General features: G+C 37.0%; 1 protein-coding gene across 2 annotated transcripts in view; it reads right to left on the reverse strand.

Annotated features, from left to right (window-relative positions):
• The window catches only part of PAXBP1 (PAX3 and PAX7 binding protein 1), a 37,919-nt gene that overhangs the window by 16,755 nt on the left and 1,301 nt on the right, over window positions 1–19,863 (reverse strand). For both annotated transcript variants that reach the window (XM_004062701.4, XM_004062703.4), the window contains exons 2-10: window positions 19,137–19,265; window positions 13,661–13,837; window positions 11,412–11,633; window positions 10,421–10,524; window positions 9,135–9,352; window positions 8,438–8,627; window positions 4,588–4,711; window positions 480–579; window positions 278–393 (exon numbers count right to left, since the gene is read on the reverse strand). In XM_004062701.4, coding sequence (XP_004062749.2) covers window positions 278–393; window positions 480–579; window positions 4,588–4,711; window positions 8,438–8,627; window positions 9,135–9,352; window positions 10,421–10,524; window positions 11,412–11,633; window positions 13,661–13,837; window positions 19,137–19,265 — 1,380 coding nt within the window. The remainder of the gene's footprint in view (window positions 1–277; window positions 394–479; window positions 580–4,587; window positions 4,712–8,437; window positions 8,628–9,134; window positions 9,353–10,420; window positions 10,525–11,411; window positions 11,634–13,660; window positions 13,838–19,136; window positions 19,266–19,863) is intronic.

The following is a 19,863-nucleotide window of genomic DNA, read 5'->3' on the forward strand; positions in this document are numbered from 1 at the left end:
CTGACACATTTCCAGTCACTTAAAATTCCACCATTTGGAAGAGTAACAACATTTATTATGCAAATACTAAGTACACCCTATGAGAAGGTGTTAACCCTATTTTTGAGAATTCATCATGATATTCACTAATAAAAAGGCATGCAAATTTCTGCAATTAAAAAAGAAGTGTCTGGTTCTAACGCAGAGACCATGAAGATTCAAATCATTTCATGGTAAAAACCATACCCAAGTAGAAACTAAACTGATGATGAGTCTTATTTCCAAATAAATGTCTAACCTTTTTCCAGATTGAAATTAGTAATATCTGTAGAAGTTTCTTCATCATCACTGGAAAGGCCTTCAAGGTGATCTGCCATCTTACCGGTTTGTTCTCTGGCTTGTCTACGACGAGTCCTAAATAATAAACATCAAGTTCCCAAACTAGATAACAGAGACTCCTCCCTTCCCAAACAAGCCAGAGCAAGGGTTTTGAGAATTACCTCCTGGCCTCCCGCTCTGCAATGCGACGTTTTGCATGCTCTTGATACAGTGCCCGATCGCGTCCAAAGGAATCAAGATTTGGTGCCATCAGAGCTTTGTCTGCAAAACAACAACGGTTAAAATTAAAAGCCATCTTTCAACAATCTTGAGGAAAGAGTTTGCACAGAATAAGCCATTACGACAGACTGCTTGCTAATCTCAACGGCAAGATTCTGCAATAACTGGTAAACCAGGTAGGTTTTTGGTTTAGAACAAATTTCAATATTATTCTGTGTTCCCATTTTAAAAAGTAGAAAAATTAAAGAAGTTATTTCTTTTTAAGAGTTCAACAACCCTACAAATATGTAATTGGGCTTACTCACTATTTTTATGTCTAAGTAACAGGACAGCTATCAGGAATAGCTATCATGATGACCAAATAAATTAAAACTCTAAATTACCTGTGCAAAGGGAAAAATAATATATTACATTTTTAAGGAGGAAGAACTTAAGCATCACATTGAATGACAGCAGGAAAACATAGGAAGACATAAGAAAACAGCTTTGTTGCAAGAGTTTAATAAATTTATTGTAATTTTGCTTTGTAGAAATTTGTTTTCTATCACTATTTTTAGAACAAGGCATCTGAAAACCGAATCTGAGCAGGACCAACTTCCGCCTTCTCAAATGCTAATCTTTCTCTTTCACAGCATAGTTTTATTTTATTTTTTTGGTCTTCCTATTTTCCATTTCTCAAAAAACATTCTAGGGTAATTTCCTAGCTTTAGCTTCCAATCCTATTTAAATTTGTATTTCAGTTATCATATTTTTAGTTTTCAAGAGATAGTTCTTGTTCTTATAATATTCCTCTTCTACAGCATTCTATATACTGCTGTTGAGTAGGATACCTTCTATTATCTCCCTGGGGCTCCCAACTGTTTGAAAGTATCCTGTTTACAGAAAACTTGCATACTTGTACCAGCACTGTCTGTTTCCTCAGTCCCTTTGGTTCTGCTGCTCAGGTTGGTCCTTATGATCATCGTTAACTGCCTGTTCATATAGAAGAGCAAGATTGGAAGCTCTGTGTGTGGGCAGGAGCTGTCTAACAGAGGTGTCTCCGTCGGATCACTAGGTACTGAGCCAGTTCTTTTGTTGGGGATCCCCAGATTTTAGTGTTTCAGGGTCTTTATTTTGGACCTGTTCTCTTTAATCAAAAAAGACTCCCCTAATCTCTTGCCTAGGTAGAAGAAGGGGTGGGGGAAACATCTGTCCACTATACTTCCCTCATTTCTACGTTTTAGTTCCATACTATGAAGATATGATAGTAAGGGGAGGCAAACAACCCAAACAACTGGGTGAGAGGGGAGGGAGGTGAGCACATGCAAGATGAAAGACATCCAAGTTAAGACTTGCATATTTTTTTACTTATCAACTGATATTTACTGATATCAACAGAGATGTGTCACCAAAATCAGCAACAGGAAAAACAAAACCAAAATTTAGCGCTTACTTCAGAATATCCTAATTATCAGACCTTACTATCTATCTATCTATTTATTGAGATGGAGTCTTGCTCTTGTCGCCCAGAATGGAGTGCAATGGCACAATCTCAGTTCACTGCAACCTCCGCCGCCCAGGTTCAAGCGATTCTCCTGCCTCAGCCTCCTCCTGAGTAGCTGGGATTACAGGCACCCGCCACCGGCTAATTTTTGTATTTTTAGAGACGGGGTTTTGCCATGTTGGCCAGGCTGGTCTTGAACTCCGCCTCGGCCTCTCAAAGTGCTGGGATTACAGGCGAAAGCCACCGTGCCTGGCCAGACCCTACTATTTTTAAAAGTTGACTTTTTTTTTTACTGAGTTTTTCATTCATATTTCAAAATAGCTCTGAAATTAGGAAGGAGGTATGTTCCTGAGTGCATCAATTACAATGAAAAATTACTAAACCAGAAAGATGTCCCAGCCCTAGATGTGAGTTCACTACACACCCCAGATGAATTAGCTAAAATATCCCAAACTATAAAAATAATTCCAGACTCAAGAGTTTTCCTTCAAGAAATATTGTTAAAAATATCATTATACGGCTGGGCACGGTGGCTCACGCCTGTAATCCCAGCACTTTGGGAGGCTGAGGCTGGTGGATCACGAGGTCAGGAGTTCGAGACCAGCCTGACCAACATGGTGAAACCCCGTCTCTACTAAAAAAAAATACAAAAATCAGCCAGGTGTAGCTGAGGCAAGAGAATTGCTTGAACCCGGGAGGCGGAGGCGGCGGTGAGCCGAGATTGCGCCATTGCACTTCAGCCTGGGCAACAAAGCAAGACTCCGTCTCAAAAAAAAAAAAAAAAATCATTATACTTAAAACATCACTGCATGTATAGGTTTTGTAAAATGTGCACTGGAGGAGACAGGTGAGTCTAACATGACTCAAGTGATAGCCTCCTCCATTTCTGTAAGAATTATACACAGTAATTGCAGATAAGTGCTTATAAATCTAAACAGATGAATTTCAGACTATTCTTTACTTCTTTAAAAAACAGATCAGAAAATGAATTGATTCTCCAGCATCCCATGTAATTTTCCTCAAATCTTTGGCAATTAATGTATACTCCCTCGAGGACTGTATTTTTCACTTTCCTAGTATCTTTTAATTTCTTTCCAACTTTCAATCAAATTAATATAAATAATTCAACTCTTCTTTCAAATCCCCTCTAAGTAAATAGCTCCATATTCTCAAGAACAAATTACAGATGGGAAAAGGTATTTGATGAAATGTACAGCTCACACAAACCATCTAACTTAAAAGAAAATTACCTCCCTTTGTAGTATAATGGTTACCTGTAATCTGCCCCAGAAATCTGGTTCTGTCTGGATCAAAAGTGATCTGGGAGGGATGCATGAGTCATGTAGGTGGCTAATGTCAATAATCCAATTTAAAATTCAGTGGCAAAAACAGAAGGTCATAGCCATTTATAGGGCTCATAGCTGAGACTACCTCAGCTATGAGGGCCGTATTACCATCTGTTTATGCCTCTCCAAAACCCATCTGATATATAGGAGGATGCTTTTTCAGGGATCCTATGTCTCTCTGACTTAGAGACCATGTATAGCAAAGCATTGCTTTCTGAAAGAATAACATTAGAGCTCTTTGCATTTGATCACCTGGAGAGATTGTTTAACATGCAAATTTCTGGATGCTGAAGACCTAGTAAGAATCACTGGGGATAGAACCAGAAAATCTGTATGTTAAACAAGTATCAGGTAATTGTGATGCATACTTCCATTTGAGAAATGCTGACAAAGGGAACAAAGAAATGATAAAAGAAACCACAAGGAATTCACACTGGGAAAATTCCTATTAGCGCACTCAAGAATATGGAGGGTAACGGAAAAAAAGGAACTAAACGGTTTAAAACATCCAGTTAAAGGACCTCCGCTGAACTATTTAACAAGAGGTTTCCAATTCTGGTTTTCCATAACACATGTCATAATGATGGAAATACAAATTCAATTTCTATCCATTTGTATACAAAATTTCAAGAATTGTAAGCACCAACTGACTTACTAAAAAACACAGTACATAAAGCAAACTAGAGAAACATTTAAAAAGAAATTACAAAAAGTTTGCTTTATCCAAAGGATGAAGCTCAAAACTCTCCTATCTTGGAGTTGTGTCATTTGTTAAGTTATAGCTTCCCTCCCCCTACCCACAACATGTCCCAGTCCCTAAACTCAAACTCTTTCACTGTGATCAACAAAAGCATTTATTTGTATTGGTGTTTTGAATGAAAATGGGGGAAAAAACCAATTAGGGCCAAACAGATAATGGTTTTAACATAAAATACTGATAATGTCTTTTCTATACTCTAAAGGAGAATGAAAAAATATGCCCAAAGAATAAGAAGACTGACAGAATCTTAGCACATGTTTTTTAGCTCCTTTGTGAAGCTCTATTTTCTTAAACACAATTCAAGTACATGCTGTTACCATTTTTAGATCTACCTGACACAACAGCAAGGAAATTGTTTCTTTAAAAAAAAAAAAAGCTCCAAGATCTCTAATTTTCAATTAGGCTGCACTAAGTAAACAAGGTTGTTTAATGAATAATAAAAACCTTCAAGATGGACTGACTTGAATGGCTTGAAAACTCCGAAGATTCATCTTTAATATCATCTTGTCGTCTTTGGACAAGGCGGGAAGCTCGCTGTTTGTACAGCTGATGTATTGCTGATTCAAGTTCATTAATCAGTGGCACCTGTAAAAATACAACACACTCCGTAACACCAAACTCCTCAGCTGCTTATTTATTTGAGGGTTCCATACTATTTCCGGATTTCTGAAAAAGTACCCTCTCTATGGACAGAATAATCATGAATCCCCAACAGCACACAAGTAGCAAATTCTGTTTTACGTTTGGGAAACGACACTTCTTCTTTTAATCCATGCATAGAGCTATAATGTCCAGTGCCTAGTTATTGGAGCAAACATTAGTTAAGAAATGTAACACTTCAGTATTCATAGAACAAGTAAAGAAATGTCAACAATTTTAGAGCTTTTCCTTTAGAGAATATTTAAGTACTTAGAAGTCTTTTTAATATCTATTTTTAATTTTCCAGCAGCATTATCTGCATTGCGATTTTTGTAGTTCAAAGTAAAACATTATCACTGTGCGGTACCAAAAAAGTGCAATGGCTCTATAAGTAGGTAAGAACAAGAGTCTGCTAATTCTCCAATTTTGGACATTTCAGTTGCTCTGCCACTCATATGTACCAAGTACGTTACAGTAATCTGTTTACTATTTTGTAGCTTTATTACAGATTTTTTAATGTAAACAAAATAATTACTAGGGCAAATAAAATTTCCAGCTATCACTAACCTCTCTGAAATCAATATATCTCAAATTTAAAAAGTTGTTCTCTTCCTGTCAAATGTTTAAATTCTTCCATATTTTATAAAAATTTCTTTACATGAACTGTGAGCTTACAAAGTCAATAATTTTTTCCAGGTTAATATCCCTAAAGCATTTACTTGATTCATATAGAATACAAAAGAACATGAGAGCTAACTTAAAACAGAAAACTTTCTTTTTATAAATACCTTATGTTATAATCAAATGCTATGAAACTTTCACATAACACTAATGACCACTACACATACCTGAGGAAACCAGAAATTCTAGTTTCCTGATGGTTAGTGCAAATGGAAAACACATTATTTAGAGTTTGGGAACACTGGCACCAAGTGTTATAGCAGCTTCCTGAACTGAACAGACTGCAAATGGAAAATAAAAAAAGGCAGGTGGAATACAAAGATGTCTGTAATAAAAGCAATTTTATATACTTGCATGATTCCATTGCAAAAGTAGCAGATGTTCACAGAAAGGTCAAACTAATGGAGTTATTTTGTTCTTTAACATGCCACACCATGGGCAACAATGTCCCCAAATCTGCAATGATTATCCTTGATAGCTGAGTCCAGAGACTCTTATCATTAAAATTTATTATAATCTGATTTTTTTTTTTAGCAATTACTGCCACAACATTGCCATTTACACTTCCCCACGCCCTCATTTTTTTTTTTTTAAACCATGAAGTACTAAAGATAAATGAGCCTAAGAGGCATTCTTTTATCTTTTAGTCCTAGAGATTGTTAAGCTTCCTGTACTGTAGGAACTACCCACCTAAGCTGGCATCATACAGAATATAATTTTGCAACATATAGTTAAGATTCTGACAATGTAGTTTTTCTCTTTAGGTTAGCTGGAATGCCTTTTACCGGAGGTCCAGAGAAAAACTCTACTGAGAATAAAAGTCCTAAACAGACTGTCAGCTCTCATTCAAGTTTCTTAACAATATTGATTTATCTCAAGACTCTGCACCGTGACAATTTCTTTATCCTCTCCAAACTCAAAACTCTCACCAATTATTACTATTTTAGGGCCAAAGTTAAGGCAAAGAACCCAAGAAAGATAATTACAGGGAAACAAAAACAATGGCAAGTTAAAATGATTTACAAATATTTAAAACTTGTTTAAAAACCACCTAAACTTTCACAAGCAAAGAGGAAAAAAAAAGGGATCTTTATCTTTTTACGGTTAACTCTGAAATATTATTATAGTATAATTATTCAAAGTATCCAATTATTTCTAAGTATCTCCAATATAACAATTTATATTATCAACTCAGCAGTACTTTTTTGTTTTTTCTTTATTTTTAAGATTATCTTCTAAAGATCTAAGCTGAGCAGTACTCTTAATAAAATGAAATACACATGAAAATGTTAGAATGAAATATAATACTCATCTTTAAATGAAGCTATGTCTACCTCTCTTTTAATTAAAATGTAGTCACTGTATAAGGTTTAAGATTTGTTCCAAAAAATCTAAGTGACTCTGTATAACCACATTAGCATAATCTGAAGTAAACTTCTCTAGGAACAAGGTAATTGAGATGAAATACACTAATAATTCAACAATTAAAAACTATAAACTAGGTTGTCCTACTTTTGGTATGATCTAGCTGATCATATTACTGTCAAATTTTTTAGAGTTGTGTTTGCAATTATGAATGTCTTAATTTACTCAAGAAAGTTCCAAAGCAAGCGCCAAGATACTTCAAGAAGCAGCTCTCCAGGGACAAACTCATAAAGCATAGTTTAAGAACAAGATCCTTTCTCTAGTCACAAAGGTTATGAGACCAGCTCCCACCATGCCCACTGGGCTCAGAAGAGTTTTACCAGTAGGAAGGACATGACTGTCAACTCTTGACACTTAGGTTCCACTTCCAATCTTGACTCCAGCTCCCGGCACAGAGGAATACAGACAAGCCTATACTTCTTCCCCACCCTAAGCAACTGATACACCACAAGTGGTATAACTCAGACTGCAGCTGCTTCTCCAGAAACCAGGGGATAAAGACAAAACATGAGAAACCCTACAGAGAGGACATGGTGAATGTTATCTCATCCTGAATCTGGCCACAGACTGACTGGAACCATTAAGACCCATCAGGAAGACCCATCAGGAAGACATAGTCTGGCAATGATCTTTTCCCAGCCATTGGTTTTAGGGTATTCAAGTAATCAACAAAGATAACAAAAGTTGAAATACATATTTAACCACACTATATGCTTACAGATTCTAAGCTAATCTACATAGCCAATAACAAAGGGAAATGTGCCTTCCAATCCAAAGTTCAGACAGGATATTTAAGGACCACAGTTTTAATTTTTTTTTTTTAAAGATAAGGCTACAAAGTCCACAAATGCTTATAAACCAGTGCCTCAACCAATACTTTTATCTTAAAGAAAAAAAATCAATTAGGAGGTCATTTGAGAAATTAGCTGTTTGCACCTAATTTTAAATGTAAACAATAAATGGTATAAGAATGCCAAACATTTTGTCAACTGACTATCCTATTGAAAAAAACAAACTTGGGAGAAATGAAACCTTAGAAAAAATGATATCCAATGAAATGGTTTCTGAAAGAAATCAAGCATAGGCTTACTTAGATAAAAACTATTAGCAACAATGGTAATCATCCAGGGTAAAAAAAAAAAAAAAAAAAAAAATACTAATAAAAATTTGCAACTTTATATGCATATTTAGAATTGCTTGTAGAAACAGTTTAAAAATAAGTTTAAACCTGAACCAGAAAAGAAAATTTTATCAGATGAGTCCCTTATATTCTAAGAATTCAGCACAGGCCAATAATAATCTACCACCATACTGAAATAAGACTTTCCAAAGTCTTATTTAAATGTGCTTTCAGATATTATCTTTATTTCTGTTTTCAACAAAGGTATTATATTGCCCTTAAGAGATAATGCCACTAATCAAGTGAAGAAAAATGAAGCATGACTTTTCATCACTTCTAATGTTGAGTTCAGTGGGTACTGAGAATTATAGAATGTTCTACACAAGGCCATCTAGACCTCCCTAATTTTGCCTTATTCAAAGAGATTAGTATTTTTGCATTCTTACCTTTTCACTGAAACACTCAAGCAAGTCTTGGACATACCCTCGCATTTCTTGCAAAAATTTATACCGTTCACCAATACCCCCAGAAGACCCTTCTAATCTTTCAATAGCCCTGGTAGAGTCCACTCGGCTTTGCAGATGTTTCTCATGCTGCTGTCGATTTGTTTTGTGCAATTCTTTCATGGAGTCCAACCTTAGGAACACAAAAGGATAAATATAACACATTTACATCCAAAGGTCTATGCTGTCAGGACTCTTGCAATATTAAAATACGCATTTAGCTCCACTATTAGAACATAAAAATATTTGGAATGGCATCTTTTCCTCTGTACTGCTTTTTTTCTCAAAAAACAAAAAATGGCAGTTTACAGATTTCGCAGTTTTGTGGGCTAACCAAAATCTCACTGTTTTGCTTTTCCCCCCATAGCGTGACTACACTTTTTCAGAGTCCAAGAGGTACAAACTCAGAAATGTCTTCAACAAGATCATGGAGTGGCATTTTTTATAATTTTTCGAGGCTTCCACAGAAGTAATCCAAGAAGGTAGCAGAACAAAGTATGAAGTCATCTTCTGTTTAGCTTTTGAAGCTGGGCCAGTGAATCTTCTTTGCTGATATTCTGCATCTGCTACCCCAGACTACATGTTGCCTGAGGGAACAGAAAGCTAGTGGACAGGTCTTTAAGAAGTTGATCTGCCCTACCTGTCTTTAAGCTGTTTCTTTACCAAATCAATAGTAACGGGAGTCATCTCATTACTGGGAGTTTTGAAAGGGACTGTATTATCTGTTTTTTGAGATTTGGCATCTGATGATCCATAGGCCGTATAACTATAAGGAATGCCATAGGATGAGCCGTAAGGCATTGTCTGGTAAGTGTTCTGGTAGTACATATTCACTTCTGCGGGTTGACTGGCTTGAACCTAGAAAAGAAATGGGATATAGATGAAATCTGGTAGTTAAAACTTTGAAAATAATAATATGCCTTTAGGGTTAAAAAATCAACAGAAAAATTATACCTATTTGCCAAATATTATGTAATAATTGCAGAATTCTTCAAAATTAGATAAAAGCAGGATTGAATGAATGTCCTATCTCTTGGTGGAATCACTAAATTTATTTCTAATAATTTTCAGAAAAACAGAGTTCAGAGTTGGAAGGAACATCAAAAATCATTTAAGGCCACCTTTGATCAATGAAAGAGGATAAATGCCTTGCCCATGGTCACAGAATCAATGGACAACCAGAGATTAGTATCTAAGACTCCTGACATCCAGTCCAAGACTTTCTCTATTGTGCCATTTTCTTAACTTCACCCAAATGTATGCGAATTCTGCCTCAAAACACTATTAACAAAAATAGGTTTACGTTTATGCAATTTTTCTCACTGTATTACTTACTTTTATAAAACAAATTGTTATAACTGGGAAGATATTTTTCATCGATCTTAAGTTTTTGTATTATTGAGAAATCCATCTTCTTCAAAGTAATTCTTAAAGTCCAAAAAAATAAGCTACACGCACAAAAACATTCCATTTAAAGCAATGGTTCTCAAACTTTAGTGTGCATCAGAATCACCTGGAGGGCTTGTTAAACAAAGATTGCTGGCCCCACCACCCCAAGCTTCTGACTCTGTAGGTCTCTGGGGGCTGATAATTTGGTAATTTGTGTTTCTAATGAGCTACCAGGTAATGCTGATGCTAACTGAAGGACCACTTTGAGAAAAACTCATCTAAGAAATTGGAAATTCCTCCATCATTCTGACTGCAAAAAGCTGAACATACTGCAGTTTCTTCTAAAAGCCTACGTGTGTGTGTGTGTGTGTGTGTGTGTGTGTGTGTGTGTGTGTGTGTGTGTGTGTGTCTGTCTCCTCATGGGATTTTGTTACTTGAAATGAATGACAAAGATTCAATACGGAATTTTTTACTTTAACAAAATAAAAAAGGCTTTTTAATCTACTTTTAATTTTTAGTTTAATTCTTTTGTCTTACCTGAGGGATATTAATTCCTTTCCTTATCTGCTCCTGTTCCCATCGGCTGAGCTCTTCATCCTGTTCTCCAGTTACTAAAGCATCATCATCACTCCCCTCAATTCCTACAGCCATGAGCAACAAAGAAAAGTAAGTAACACCCAAAGAGCAAAGAGGTATAAGATGCTGTCCTGACATTTCACAAGAACTGAGCAAAACTATTAACTCAATCTTACTAAAATGTCTAATATGATCTCCTCTCTCATTTGGTAGTCCTGACTTTGCCTGTTTTAAACACAGTATTCCTTGAAGCTAAAGGCAGTATTAATGTAATAGTTAAAATCTCGGATGTGTTTCTTAATCTCTGTAAACTTGACATCAACAAAGGGAAAAAAATCTAATGCCTCCTAGCAATATAGAACTATATGAATTTATGCATGTAAATTGCTAAGCACAATACCAGCTGCACAATAAATGTTCAATGAACATGAGTTATCACAATGATATTAGTTTTTAAAAATTCCAGTAAAACACTTGTACCCAAGAATAGTCCTCTAACATAAAATTAAATAAGTCTAAATACTTTTTACTTGACTATAATATCAAATCACATTTAATAGCATTAGAGGCCAGGCGTGGTGGCTCATGCCTGTAACTCAGCACTTTGGGAGGCTGAGGCATGGTGGCTTATGCCTGTAATCCCAGCACTTCGGGAGGCCAAGGCAGGAGGATCTCTTGAAGCCAAGAGTTAAGACACCAGACACAGTGAGACCCCGTAACTACAAAAAAATTAAAAATAAAAAAATTAGCCAGGTGTGGTGACGCACACCTGTAGTCCCAGCTACTCGAGAGGCTGAGACAGGGGTGACTGTTTGAGTCCACGAGTCAAGACACTGCAGTGAGCTATGACTGTACCACTGCACTCTGGCCTAAGTGATGGAATGACACCCTGCCTTAAAACAAACAAAAAAGGGCAATGCAATAGGCTTACTATTCAATTAAATCAAGTTACCTATTTCCTCAGCAATTTTTTGTCTTTGTGACTTTTCTTTCACAGAAAAAACTATCCGGCGTTTCTCATCGTCATCTTCATCATCACTGGCATCATTCTCATCTTCTCTAACAAGGCGGCCTTTACCAGGCTCATTATCGTGAGGAGTGAAATCTCCCAATTCTCGGGCCATTTGGCGCTTTTTCCTTGCAGCATGTATAAAAGCTGCATCTGGAATTTCTCCTAGAAACAAATGGTAAGAATATGGCAGTATGAGAGATGCAAAGTTTCTATTTTCTTGAAAATATGAAGGGTAAAATAATCCAAGATAGCCTCATCACAGTGATGTTTCAGCTGCTGGCACCTCCTTCCCATACTATGTCTGCAATCCAAAAGATTGTTAATTGAGTTTAAATGGAATATAAAAGTCACTGAGGAAACTAAAAAAGAACATATAATGGTAATATATATGGGAAAGAGTGGGACGGGGTAAAAAGGAAAAACCCACCGAAGCAGTTTTATTTTAACTATAATTTTTTTTTTCATTTTTAACAAATAGAAGTGGCTGGGCACAGTGGCTCACACCTGTAATCCCAGCACTTTGGAAGGCTGAGGCAGGTGGATCACCTGAGGTCAGGAGTTCAAGACCAGCCTGGCCAACATGGTGAAACCCCATCTCTACAAAAAATTAGCCAGGTGTGGTGGCGGGCACCTGTAATCCCAGCTACTTGGGAGGCTAAGGCAGGAGAATCGCTTGAACCCAGGAGGCAGAGGTTGCAGTAAGCCGAGATTGCACCACTGCACTCCAGCCTGGGCAACAACAGCACAACTCCGTCTCAAAAAAAAAAAAAAATGAAACTGTATTATGATGCTGGAAAACAGATAAAAATAATATAATCTCATGACCCTGAAAAGGCACTATATGATGTATAGTACATTTCTCTTGCAGATAGTTTTTAGTTTACCTGTAATCATACTAAATATTTAATTTTGTACCTATTTCTCATAAGTTTTATTCCATGTTATTGTTCTCCATAAACATAATTTTTAATGGTTTAACATTTTCTGCATAGATAAGGCATAATCTACCGCACACGTTAACTGACCTTTTGAGTATAGCAAAAATTAATGCCTCCCTACTTGCCTAATTGTTATTTTAACAGCTACATAATATTCTATCAAGTAAATGTACTGTAATTTTCTAACAAACCTTTCCCCTCCTGCTAGACATTTTTTCCTGAATGTTGCTCATTGCAAATGTTCCAATAAAAACATGATTTCCTTGGGATAAATTTCTAGATATGAAATTACTGGGTCAAGAGTAAGAACATTTTGAAATCTATTGATTCATATTGCCAAAGAGCTTCCCGTAAGGACTGTACCAATCAGACTGCCACTAGTGATGTATGTATAGAATTTACTACAACTTTCTCAGCCCAGAGTAGCATATTTTTAAATTGTATAAACATTAACAGGAGTTAAATGGTACTGTTTCATAATTTAAATCTGGCTACTAAGCACTTATTTATTCAAAGGCTGATTAGCCAGTGGATAGACCTGCAAACTATTTTTTGCAGAAAAGTAAAAAGGAGTGTGGACATAAAACTAACAGAAATTAGGCCGGGTGCAGTGGCTCACGCCTGTAATCCCAGCACTTTGGGAGGCCGAGGCAGGCGGATCACCTGAGTTTGGGAGTTCAAGACCAGCCTGGCCAACATGGAGAAACCCCATCTCTACCAAAAATACAAAAATCAGCTGGGTATGGTGGCGCACGCCTGTTAGTCCCAGCTACTCAGGAGGCTGAGGCAGGAGAATCGCTTGAACCTGGGAGGCAGTGGGTGCAGTGAGCTGAGATCGTGCCATTGCACTCCAGCCTGGGCAACAAAAGGGAAACTCCGCCTCAAAAAGCAAAAAAAAAAACCAAAAAACAAAAAAAAAACTAACAGAAACTAGTTTTACTTTTAGCAGCAGTTCAGAAGAAAGTTAAGTCAGTCTTAATCTGAAATACATTAAAAAGGACTACAGGGCCATTTTTCCATTTACTTGAAGACTCATTTGCAAAATACAATTACCTGTCTGTGAATAAACTTGGAAAAGTTGGGAAACTTCTGGTTCTCCTATTTTTTATATTTGCAAATGGAAAAACTCCCTCTTCAAACAGCAATGTCATAATAAGAAACACCACTTAGCTAATTCCTTCTTAATAATCATCTTTAAAGATGGCCCATTCTTGAGGGGTTTAGTTCTGAGAAATACTTTTGAGTACACACCTGGACGAAGAACATTCAATGAAGATAAAGCATTTGAAAAAGCTCCACCAGTCTTTGGCTTTTCTTCCTCTTTTTCACTTTCCATATCCATTTCATCTTCACCATGTTCACTGATGATAACTCCATCTTCTTGATTTGTATCCTTAACATGTCCTGTTTTGTCCAAAGGTTGTTCACCTAAATTTTTGAAGAATTAAAATATATGTAAAATAAAATTCATAAATTAAGAAAGTTTATTCCAATGGTATTGACATCATTAAAAATTTTTTTTAATTAAAAAAAGGGGAACTTTTCATTCAATTATGGGCTCAATCCAGTAAAGCTTGAATTAATTGTTTGTTAAAAACTCATAACTCTTGAGTGTGTGAGTATGAAACAGCATAACAGACAGGATTAGGTAAAAATAATACAGAGGATATAATAAAGGATGCATTTGAGGCCCCGCTCCATTCCACCTTCAGTTAATTTTATCAAAATGTCAACAATTTATCAAAATTAACTGTTTTTTCTGCTAAACTCCCACAAGGAACTGCTTGTACCTCTTTCAAGCATTACTTCATTTTATGTTAGTATTTCATTAAACCCTAAGCCCATTCGAAGCAACTCTGTTATGAACAAAGCACATTTACAGTCCAGCTAAGTCTCTTAGTAATCGACACTTACATGGAATACCTTCTTAGCTCAAAACCACTTGTCACCTATCACCTAAAGAGATGAAATCCCAGCAGTCACATTTACACTGTGCAAGCCTGACCCCACTACCATGACTCAATGTTTAAGAGTGGACTTCTGACTGAAGCAGAGATAACCAGATTCTCTTTCTGGGAATCTGGAATCAGGACTGAAACTAAAGGCTACATGAATATGTAAACTAGGAAGGGAGCTGAGGAATGGCCACATTGTGCCATCTGGACAGAGAAGAGAGCCTCCTAATTCTCAGTTCTAATCCACTCCTGAGGCCCATTTCAAGATTGCTTTCCTGCCATTGTCATCCAGGAGGCACCACTACATCTTAATGATAAACTGTCCTGGTTTACATTACTTATAATTAAATAAACCTAATACAGCCTCTGTCCCAGGCAAAAATCGAAGTGCTTTACCTTGAAGCACTGAACCTGGTAATGCTCACAACAGGCACAAGGAATATACTCAAAGAGTAAAGCAAAAGTTTATTCTCAATATGAAAGATATTTTTCTGTCATTTCCTTAGAATGTTCCTGTCCCCAAAACTGCTTCAAACTTCTTCCTTCTTCTCAAACCATACTGTACTCCCTTAAGTAACAGTCCCAGAGATAATATCCCTCCCCTCTTTTTAACTTTACCAAGAAGATTTTAGGTAACCTCTTTTAGGCTCTTTCATTTTTTTTCTTTTTTTTTTCATTTACCATTTTCTCATTACCCAGACTTCTCTCTGAAATGGATTATGAAGCTATAAGATTTTAAAACTCACTTTATCACATTATTAGATGGAGTAAAAACTACCTATTTCCTTTTGCTCTAAACCCATGCTAGGCCAGGCATGGTGGCTCACGCCTGTAATCCCAGCACTCTGGGAGGCCAAGGCGGGTGGATCCCCTGAGATCAGGAGTTCAAGACCAGCCAGGCCAACATGGTAAGACCCTGTCTCTACTAAATATACAAAAATTAGCTGGGCTTGGTGGTGCACACCTGTAGCCCCAGCTACTCAGGAGGCTGAGGCAGGAGAATCGCTTGAACCCAGGAGGCAGAGGCTGCAGTGAGGTGAAATCGCCCCACTGCACTCCAGCCTGAGCAACAGAACGAGATTCCACCTCAAAAACAAAACAAAACAAATTTACCCATGCTAAACCAATGGCTTTTAATGGACTAAAAACAAAAGCGCAAAAGGTCTACTACATCAGATATGCTCAGATAATGAATGATTCCTACAAATTTTAAGATTCAATGTTTCATTAAATTCACAAGTATTTGCTTATGATTGAGCAAACACAAGCCGAAAGCATGGTGATATGTGAATGTCAGTGGTCACATGTTACCCTTCCAGACATCTCTATACAGATGTTAAATAACCTTTTTCAAGGCTCCACTCATGCCTTCAACTTCATTTACTACTACTTCAGGAAACCTGCTCACAATTATTACCCACTTCACCTTAAACCTGGTCAGGCTCTCCCTCTCCTCTTCTACAAAGAGGGACAGGCTTCTCTTCGTCAAAAGAGCTTTCCCACTTGACTCCATTGGTCCCTCTAGTTATTGCCTAGTCTCTCTCTGCCAAACTTCCCAAGGAAGCAGTGTGGACCTGCTGCCCTCTACTTCCTCTCCAACTTTTGTGCCTTGACCCTACAAACAGCCTTTGATTTCACCCAACCTAACCCAATGGCTGCAGCCATGGCTAATTCATGTATGATAGCATCATCAAGCAATTTAGCAAAAGATGTTCCTTCTTCCAAACATCTCTGAGGGCACTGGGTCTGGCTGGTGGGCCACTCCCATCCATCCTGTCAGAAGCCCTCAAGAGAAACGCTGGGCAATCTTGCCAATAGCCCCTCCTTGGTCCTCACTTTTCCTGACTTTTCTTGTACTAGTTCACACAAGCGACCATCATCTTCCTGAAACATTCTTCTCTTTTCCTCTTTGGCCTTTCTGATTCTTTTATCTCTTTGGTAAATCCCTTCCTCTACATGTAGGCTTACTAGAGTAGAAGTCTTTGGTCTTCAGGAATTTTTCCTTTATATACGGCTCCCTCATCAATTCCATTCACCTTTAATTATCACCGCAATAAGCACCACCCCCAAATCTACATCTCTAAGTATTCACTGACTACTTCCACTCAAATTCAAATTAAAAAGAGAACTCATTATTTTAAGAATATCAGAAAAATGGGGTTCTCAAGTCAATACCGTGGTTATTTTGAAGTTAATTGTCTCTGCCTACTATAGAGGGTTGAAGGTAGGAAGAGTTCTGGATTGCCAATTAATGACAGACCTTCATTTCAGTGTTACCAATGACAATCTACAATACAATCAGACTCCGCCTTCAGAGAGGACATTAATTGGAGTTATCTAGTGAGTGGAGTATCAGAATTCAATGAGGATAGAAGGAAGGAAGAGGTCAGAGACGGCTTCATCAACTTCACACTTGTTTCAATTTCTAAACCCAACAATAAATGGCAACTAATATGGTTTGACTATGTCTCCATTCAAATGTCAACTTGAATTGTATCTCCCAGAATTCCTACGTGTTGTGGAAGGGACCCAGGAGGAGGTAACTAAATCATGGGGGCTGGTCTTTCCCGTGCCATTCTCATGACAGTGAATAAGTCTCATGAGATCTGATGGGTTTATCAGGGGTTTCCGCTTTTGCTTCCTCATTTTCTCTTGCTGCCACCATGTAAAAAGTGCCTTTCACCTCCTGCCATGATTCTGAGGCCTCCGCAGCCACGTGGAACTGTAAGTCCAATTAAACTTTTTCTTTCCAGTCTTGAATATGTCTTTATCAGCAGCATGAAAACAGACTTAATACAACAACCATGACAACAGGCCTTTCTCAGTTGTCACTTATCCTGACCTTTCTTTTACTCTCATCATATATAGTTGGTCTCAAGAATTCTGAGGAAAATAAGGCAGTTTCCTAGACTCCAAAATAACCAGTTCTCCTAAAAACATTCCTCCTTCCACTTGCCTTCTCTATTCCTATATATAATTATTCATAACCAAGTCACCCTATGGTTTGAGTGTCCTCTCCAAAACTCACGTTGAAATTTAATTGCCATTGTAACGTTATTAACAGGTGGGGCCCTTAAATGGCAGTTACAACATGAGAAGATGAATGCCATTATCCCAGGAGTTGGCTCCTGATAAAAGGATGAGTTTGGCAGGATATTCTCTCTCTGTCTTGGAGACTCACCTGCCCTTCTACCATGTTATGACAACATAAAGGCCCTTAGTAGATGCCTGTGCCATGCTCTTGGCCCTCCCAGCCTCCAGAACGGTCAACCAAATAAACTTCTATTGTTTATAAATTACCTAGTCTGTAGTATTGTTACAGGAGCAGAAAATGGATTAAGACACTCCAGGACAAAAGCTCAAATTTGACTCTTTCTTTTAAATCCAATATGGCAAAGTGTACATTAAGCCTATCAATTCTTCCCTTGGAATGGTTCTCAAATCATTCTTTCTTTCCACTTCTCCCCCTACAACAACAGAAAACATTTTTAACTCATCCAGAATTTCCTACTAAATCAGAAGCCTTTACTTTTGCTCAACTGTGAGACCTTTTTAAACCCACTATTAACGGATCAAAGCTGGCCCTTGAGTTTAAACTGCTTTAGGCCTCCAATCTCTCCTCATGCTGCATGTTAATACCAGGCTAAAGTTTCAAAACGCATTTATCATGTCACCATCTTGGCAAGCCACCGTAGCAAATGTAAACCCTTACTGGATACTGAACATCCTTCACAATCTGTCAACGTATCTTTCACACGAAACCTCTAACTACTTCCTTCACAAATCATCTACTCTGACCTGTCAGGTGTACTTGTTCTTTTCCAAAACAGCTTTAGTCATTTTAATCCTTGATCATACCCCCATTACCTTCCCTTTCGGAATTTTAACTGTCAAAGATCCATCTTCGAGTCCCACTTTTTCCATAAAGCAGTCCTCTCTCCTCTGAAAGTGTAGCTACCCTTTGGAACACTGATTGAACATTTTGCCAAACACTGAGTCCTCTTACACATTTATGAGATATTGTCTTCACAACTAGATTGTAAATTTGAGATACAACGCCATACTTTTTCACAATAAGCCTGTAAATGAGAATCTGGAAAATCATGATTTTCTCATTAATTCCATAAAATAAAATAGCATTTGCATGAGAATAACTCAGACCATAGAATATTATACTGGATCCACTTTCCTAAAGACAAAATAACCGCTTAAAATTTTTTAAACTGAGGTTTTGAGAGACATAAGAGATGTCTGTACAATATACCTGCCTCATTATTCTAAGGAGTCTTCATCTAGTATCAGATAAGGCTGCTGAATGGGAGTAATACTAATATTAAATTTAGGATATTCCTAAAAGTTCTCTAAGAATAAAATCCACTGTGGAAATACCACCAAAGAAATCGCAAATCTGTCTCTACAAAATACAAGAATTTGCACAACACTCCTTCAAACAGAAATAAACCTGTGTCTTAGGCTAAAATGAGAAACCTTCTTTCTCTGTTCAACAGCAGTCTGCACACAAGTAGGAAAACTGTGAGAGAATCTAGTCATTGCAGCAGAAATGTTCCAGGGGCAATAATTCTGTCTTTTTAAAAAATACATTTACAAACCATCTGTGTTACAATTAAATAACAGAATTGTATTGCTACTCAATAAGGGCCCTTGACAACCACAGGGTCCACTGAATGAGTTCAGAAGATATACAGCAAATCACTGTGAGAAAGAGCTTTCATTTTGTCATTTCAAAAGAATTCAATTAGTTTGGTACTTACTTTCAGCTGATGAGTTGAGTTCTGTCTTAATCTTCGATTTTTCAAGATCTTCTTTATATTCCTTCTTGAGCAATTTTACTATCTTTTTGCTATAACTTGATTTCTTCACTTTGAAAACTTCTTCATTTTCTTAAAAAGGAAATTAAATGAAGTCTGTAGCAACTATTTTCTGAAAATATTTCCCTTCTTTCACATGATCTTACGTGCTGTTCAAATTATCCCAAATATATATACTCATATGCCAAAATCATTGTATAATTATTTCAAGTCTGTCACAGACTCAAATTTAGGAGGTCAACTTCCTAAATTACTGTGAAGTAGTGAGATTTTTGAGACTTTTTAAAGGAATAGCACATGTAACTTCACAAAATTTTCCTATTACTGTCTTCCTTAAATCATCTATTTGAGGAGGGGAAAAAATCATTCAAAATGTTTCTGAAAAACCACATCACCAAGTTATTAACGAATCCGAAACAAAATATCTAAAATAAAAAGGTGCTGCCAATTCTGAGTAACTACATCCACCACAAGCTGACATAGTGGTTTTAAAGCTAAGGTAAGGGCAAATCACTTTTCTTTGATTTGAAATTTTAAAAGTACTAAATACTTAAAAAAAAAAAAGCTCATGTATCTCAAAAACAAAAATCTGTCTGTACTCCTCTCAAACCAAATAAAGAGTAACAGAAATGCCAAAGATAAACTACCTACCTTACTGGAAACCTCTCGA

Source organism: Gorilla gorilla, chromosome 22 (genome assembly GCF_029281585.2).
Source record: "Gorilla gorilla gorilla isolate KB3781 chromosome 22, NHGRI_mGorGor1-v2.1_pri, whole genome shotgun sequence".
NCBI lineage: Eukaryota > Metazoa > Chordata > Mammalia > Primates > Hominidae > Gorilla > Gorilla gorilla.